This window comes from Prunus persica, chromosome G6 (assembly GCF_000346465.2).
Source record: "Prunus persica cultivar Lovell chromosome G6, Prunus_persica_NCBIv2, whole genome shotgun sequence".
Taxonomy (NCBI): Eukaryota; Viridiplantae; Streptophyta; class Magnoliopsida; order Rosales; family Rosaceae; genus Prunus; species Prunus persica.
The window spans coordinates 16,967,811-16,973,810 of record NC_034014.1 but is presented as its reverse complement, the minus strand read 5'-3'; the positions used below and the strand labels follow the sequence as shown (position 1 = coordinate 16,973,810).

General features: G+C 38.3%; 1 protein-coding gene across 1 annotated transcript; it reads left to right on the top strand.

Moving 5' to 3' along the window:
- On the top strand, window positions 457-5,887 carry LOC18774409 (probable serine/threonine-protein kinase At1g54610). Its single transcript, XM_007208663.2, has 7 exons — window positions 457-1,342; window positions 1,920-2,204; window positions 2,679-2,993; window positions 3,396-3,617; window positions 4,272-4,366; window positions 5,011-5,107; window positions 5,234-5,887. Exons 1-7 carry the CDS (start codon window positions 902-904, stop codon window positions 5,642-5,644), a joined length of 1,866 nt encoding a protein of 621 aa, XP_007208725.2. The 5' UTR covers window positions 457-901; the 3' UTR covers window positions 5,645-5,887.

Below are 6,000 nucleotides of genomic sequence, written 5' to 3'. Positions count from 1 at the left end.
AGTCGGCTTGGTTAGCAATAAGGAGGGGAGGGTGGCTTGCCGTTGGGTTTGGTGGGTGCAGGTAGTTCATTGTTGCTGCTTATTATCACAATTGGACTTGGTAAAACGACTTAGAGTTCATTTTTTCCGTGATTGTAACAAGTTTGGGAGGGAAGTTAGGGGAAATAAAAACTAAATAAAATGATCATTTTTACCTTATATTTGACGGAAAATGTAACAATATTACGACAACCGGGCAAATGGTGTGAGAGAGTGAAGTTGAAGATGATCAAACCTAGTATTCGAGGTGAATGAGCAAAATTTAAATGGGGTATAAGTTTATATGGGGTAAAAAGCCCAAAATTTACTAAATGATATACGTACGTATTTTATATTATATTCATCCCGTATTGCACCGAAGGAAAACCATTACTTTGCCGCCTGTTTTAGTGAAGAAATGCCCAAAATATAGTACGATTTAGGGATGCAGTGTGCTGGCAGAGGCAGGTGGCAGGCAGCTGTGGAGCGCTGGAAATTTGGGTATTAATTCTACCTTCATTCTTCTTCAGAACACAGTCCAAGTAAGTCGTCGATAATGGAGAAAGGAAAAAATAATAAAAAAGAAACTCTGTTCAATGTTCAGTCCCCCAATATTCTCAAGGCGGAGAATGCGGAGCCAGACAAAGACAGTGGTGAAATGACACTCTTCCCTTTCTCCTTTACCATAATTCCAAGGCAATGCCGGCCGAGGGACGGCAGTATCACTCTTGTTTCCACATTTCTTTTCACCATCTGCATAATCACCAGATTCGCTACACTCCCAATGCCCTCCTTCATTGATTTTCACCATTGCTATGTCACCTCCTAGGTGCTACCGTCCACTCCAAACTCAGCCGGAGACTTTTTGCTTCCAGGAGCCTTAATGGGTTGTGTTCAGACCAAAACTAACTCCCCAACTCATGGCCTTCAAGGCCTTCACAAGTTGAAATTGGATCATGGGTATGTCCAGGGAGGTAAGGGAGGAAAACCCATTAGCCAAAAACACTCCAGAAAGGATATTAAGGTGGTGAGGTTTAATAGGGAGGAGAAGGTTGTTGATGATGGTGGTGTTGGTGTTCCTGGTGGTGGAGGAGGAGGAGGAGGAGCAGGAGGTGCAGGAGGAGGAGGAGAGGGTGTGATTGGAAGGGAGACAGAGAAAGGTAAAAATGGTGGGAATGTTTCAGGAAGGATTACATTGAAGCAGATTGGAGGAGATGATGATACTGTGGGTGGCTGGCCAAAATGGCTTGTTGAGAATGTGCCTGAAGATGTCTTATCTGGCTTGGTTCCGAAGACTGCTGATTCCTATGACAAACTTGCTAAGGTAATTACTTACCAAGTACTCTTTAATTATGCGCAATGACATTATCCAATGTCTTACATTTGTCTTAGTGTTTGGTATATGCATGCTGAGCACCCTTGTCATCCTTGCTCCCTGGATGGATAGACATGAATAAGTTTAAATGAGTTTTCATTGTTCTGACTTCCGACACATTTTATGTTTAATTGCTGCTTTATTGTGGACTTGTAATTTTGATACATTCAAAGCCTGTACTTTGAGTTTGCGGGGCGCTCTTTGAATTCCTAAACCTTTTACTTGAAGGTTCTTTGTATCCTGGAGTGTATGAATGGAAGGAACTTGACATGCTAGAATAACTTCCTTTATTTGTCATTTCTGTCATCTTCCTTCCTCTACCCTTGTTTTGCTCAATTTTTTAACATTTTCTATCATCATCCTTTCTCTATCGGGTTTTGCCCAAAGATTCAAACTGCGGCTTCAGGTGTTAGATGACAGAGGGGGTTGGGTGGGTAAATAAGTCGTGCCATAAGGTTGTTTGCCTTTCTTGGAGGACAAGGGTATCACAATACCTGAATTGGGTTTCGATATTTGGTTTTTGCAGATTGGCCAGGGAACCTACAGCAATGTGTACAAAGCTCGTGACAGGGACACCAAAAAGATTGTAGCTTTGAAAAAGGTCCGCTTTGACACATCAGAGCCAGAGAGTGTCAAGTTTATGGCGAGGGAGATAACAATACTACAGAAGCTAGATCATCCCAATATCATAAAGCTTGAAGGGATAGCTACATCAAGGATGCAGTACAGTCTATATCTGGTCTTTGATTTCATGCTGTCGGACTTGACCAGAGTAGTCTCACGTCCTGGACAGAGGCTCACTGAACCGCAGGTTGGCATTTTTCTTCGTCATCCTTAGAGCTAATTAAAAACTCTTATATGTAGGTATTGGGAATATAAGTATGAACTCAACTTTGGTGTAATATTCTGCTGAGAAAGGTGTGGAATTTGTGAACTAACCAGGAATAGGTCATGATAAGGCAAGGAAAGTCCTATAAGTAACTTTGGAGTGGGAGACAATGAAGGTTGCAAATGATAAAGAATACTCCTGTGTCATTGGAAACTTTGCAAAATTGTTTAAGCACTTATTTGTACTTTGTAACTCAATTCCTAATTGTTGCAAACTCAATTCTCGGAATCACCTCTTAAGAAAAGAAACAGGGCCTTCCCGTCCTCACACATAAATGAATAGGAAGCGGGGCGAGGGTCTTTTATTAAAGGGAGAAAAGAGAGGTTCTTTTGTAGCTTATTTCTATTTTAGGTGTCCATGAACTTAATCAGACTGATTTGGGTGCTTTCTGTAAAGGTGAAGTGCTATATGCAGCAGCTGCTTGCTGGTCTCCAGCACTGCCATGAGAATGGGATTCTACACAGAGACATTAAAGCTTCTAACTTGCTAATAGACAAAAGTGGGATGCTCAAAATTGCAGATTTTGGGCTTGCAAATTTTTTCCCTCCCAAAAAACGTTCTCTTACAAGCCGAGTTGTGACACTCTGGTACAGAGCACCAGAGCTGTTGTTAGGTTCTACAGATTATGGAGTTGGTATTGATCTTTGGAGTGCAGGATGTCTATTGGCAGAAATGTTTGTTGGGAGGCCAGTTATGCCTGGGAGAACAGAGGTAAAATGCTTTGACAGTGAGTTATTCTCTTTAAACTTCATTATCTGTGCATTCTAACTTTCCAGGAAAACTAAATGAGCTCTATTGCCTTCTCACATGAGTTAGTAATACAAATGAATCATCGCACCATTACAAAAATCTTGAGCAATTAGAGAGGCATCTGCAAAATGAAACAATTGCATCTTTCATGTATTCTTCTTCACATAAGCACTTTCGTTTTTGTTTATTTCTGTACATTCAACATAAGTTTTATTTTTCATTTTAATTTCTATGCTGGAAATAAATCTTATTGGATTCTGGTTTTATTTTATGCATTACTGAAATACGCTTTTTCTGTAAGCCTATGCATGTAACCATCTTATTTGTGGCACTTTTTAGTCTATTGAGCATTTTTGTATTCAGGTTGAGCAACTTCATAGGATCTTCAAGCTTTGTGGTTCACCCGGAGATGATTACTGGAAGAAAATGAAGCTACCAACAAGCTTCCGACCACCACAACATTACAAACCTAGTTTTGAAGAATTCTTTAGGGACTTCTCAACATCATCATTTGGTCTCTTGACAACACTTCTTGCTCTTTACCCGGCATCTCGGGGCAGTGCTGCTTCTGCTCTCCAAAGTGACGTGAGTACAAACAGGAAGCTCTTTCTTTGTTGTAATCAATATTTTCCATTCCTTCTTTTTAGTCCCTTCTCTTTTAGTTTGCTTGCCCATTCTCTGCAACTGAAGAAGTTCATGCAGTGAAATTATCAGGAGTTTGAATAGTTAGTGCTACAGGAAAGGTTGAATCTCTCTGTTTTGTTAGATTAACATAATCATGAATTTGTTCTGAATTGACTAAGAGTTTATGGTCAATGTCTAGCAGGTCATCATTGCTTTGTATAATGATGAATTCATAGCATAAATTCTCCTCTCTCTCTCTCTCTTGGTGAAAAGGATTAGCATTATCAGTTGTATGTCATCTTTGATTTGTTTCAGCAACCAGATACATAATTTATTTTTCTTTGTGGGAGATAAAATTAGGATGCCATGTTGTTACTCTTTTACTTTACGAGTTGGATGAAAGTTTATGAGTACAATTTCAAGTATGAACTGCATCTATGCGGACAACTTGACCTTTAAGAAGAAATTTGGTCGCTCTAAGAGCAGAATGAGTGAAGAAATAGCAATGAGAAAGGAAAGATGTCTTAGTGATATATTTTAGTATTTTCCTTTTGATTGTTTGATGTACTTCCTCCCAACATGTACTTATAAATACTAAATTCTTTCTGCTTTCAGTTCTTTAGTTCAAGTCCGTTGGCATGTGACCTTTCAGCTCTACCGGTAATGTATAAAAGGGAGGATGAGTGGATTCACACCAGGGATCGGAGGAAGTACGTTATTTAAATATATAACATGCAATTTCCTGTCATTATTTTGATTTATTTAATAAATAATAGGCTGAAAGAAGAAAGATAGCACAAGATAACATTTGAATTTGATTGGATGAAAATTAAGATATATGTTTTACTAATTTCCCTTTTTATTAAACTTTTACCATTTGAAATCTTACTTTTATACGTGTAACCAAAAAAACAAATCTTACTTTTTTTTATAACGCAAAGATAACCTTTAAATGTTCCAATTCATTAGCATTTTGAATTCCCTTTTCCTTATACGTAAGATGTTAGAAACTTAGAATCTGCTCTTTTAGGTTTTTTGAGTGGTGTTCAATTGAGTACAAATTTGTCCATTATGTTCTAGTCCCCGATTAGAGGAAAAACTTTCATTTTCAGTAATGGAGACATTGCAGAAACGAGCCTCGCAAAAAAAAGACTGTAGGAAAAGAAGCAATGAACGAAAGCTTTCCCTGAATCTAAAACAAAAGAAAATCTGAAAGGGGCAAGGACTTTCAATTAAATGCTACAAAACCACAATGGTTTTAAATTATCTTGTTTAGATATAAAATGGATGTTATGGGCTGTCAACACACCCAACATATGAATTACTTTAATTGTGCTTTTCCATCTGATATAAGGAGGGTTTCCAAACCAAAACAATTGTCTCAAACAAATCGTGAACTTCATCAAAGAAAGGTCCAAGAGGTCAGAGGAGAGTTTGAATCTTCTAATAAGGTAAATCCTTAGTTTTGCATTTTTGTTTGATTGATCAGACTCAATTTTGAATTACTTTTCCTATTTATGAAGTTACATGGTATATGATATATAGCTCATGGTGTAAATCCTTTTCTCTTTCTTTAGTTTCTGCTGGAAAAGAATGCAGAACCGAACATGTACCGCCAAGCTATGGGAATTTCTTACAGCCAGGATATGGAAAGCATGCATAGCCAAGAGATGGGAAGCATGCATAGCCAAGAGAAGGGGAACAACAGTGCAAGCAGCAGCACTTCCTCCAATTTTAAACCAAGCATATATGAGAACTTGCATGCATCTCTTTCTCCAATAATCCGTTCTCATAAAAAACGATTCCCAACCACTGAGGGTCATCCTAATGCTCTCAAGAACATCAACCCTGATGTTCTTAAAAAAATCAAGGACTTTCCCCTCTTGCGGGCCTCTATAACAGATATCGCTGAAGGCAGTGCACTGTCCTATTATCACAGATCTCATTCTACATTGGACTTCCGAAATCTTGATCCGGAGAAGATGTGATAACTGTTGGGACTGGACAAAGAGTAGACAATTGGAACAAATCTTTATCACCTCAAGCTGTTCTATTCCTGGCCTAGAAGCTTATAATTCTTTTCCCCACTTTTTTTCGGTCTCAGTTTTCCCCTTGTATGATTTTGTGCTATAAATAAATCTGTATCTGGGACCCTTTCTTTACTAAATCACTTATGCAAAATTCTCTATGGAACGTTAATAAGGGAAGTTAGTTTTGCACTGAACTAACGATTACAGAAAAGTAGTAATATATTGATGATCTTTTATTCTAAACTTGTCCAGGAAACAATTGTGTTGGATTGGACCATAGACATGATTTGCTAACAAATTTGTACCAGTATTTT

What these genes read in the sequence shown, in the direction of transcription:
- LOC18774409 (XM_007208663.2), top strand. Translation starts at nt 902, where the DNA reads ATGGGTTGTGTTCAGACCAAAACTAACTCCCCAACTCATGGCCTTCAA. An exon ending in AGAGGCTCACTGAACCGCAG is followed by an intron (nt 2,205 to 2,678) that starts GTTGGCATTTTT and finishes CTTTCTGTAAAG; the next exon opens with GTGAAGTGCTATATGCAGCA. An exon ending in TTATGCCTGGGAGAACAGAG is followed by an intron (nt 2,994 to 3,395) that starts GTAAAATGCTTT and finishes TTTTGTATTCAG; the next exon opens with GTTGAGCAACTTCATAGGAT.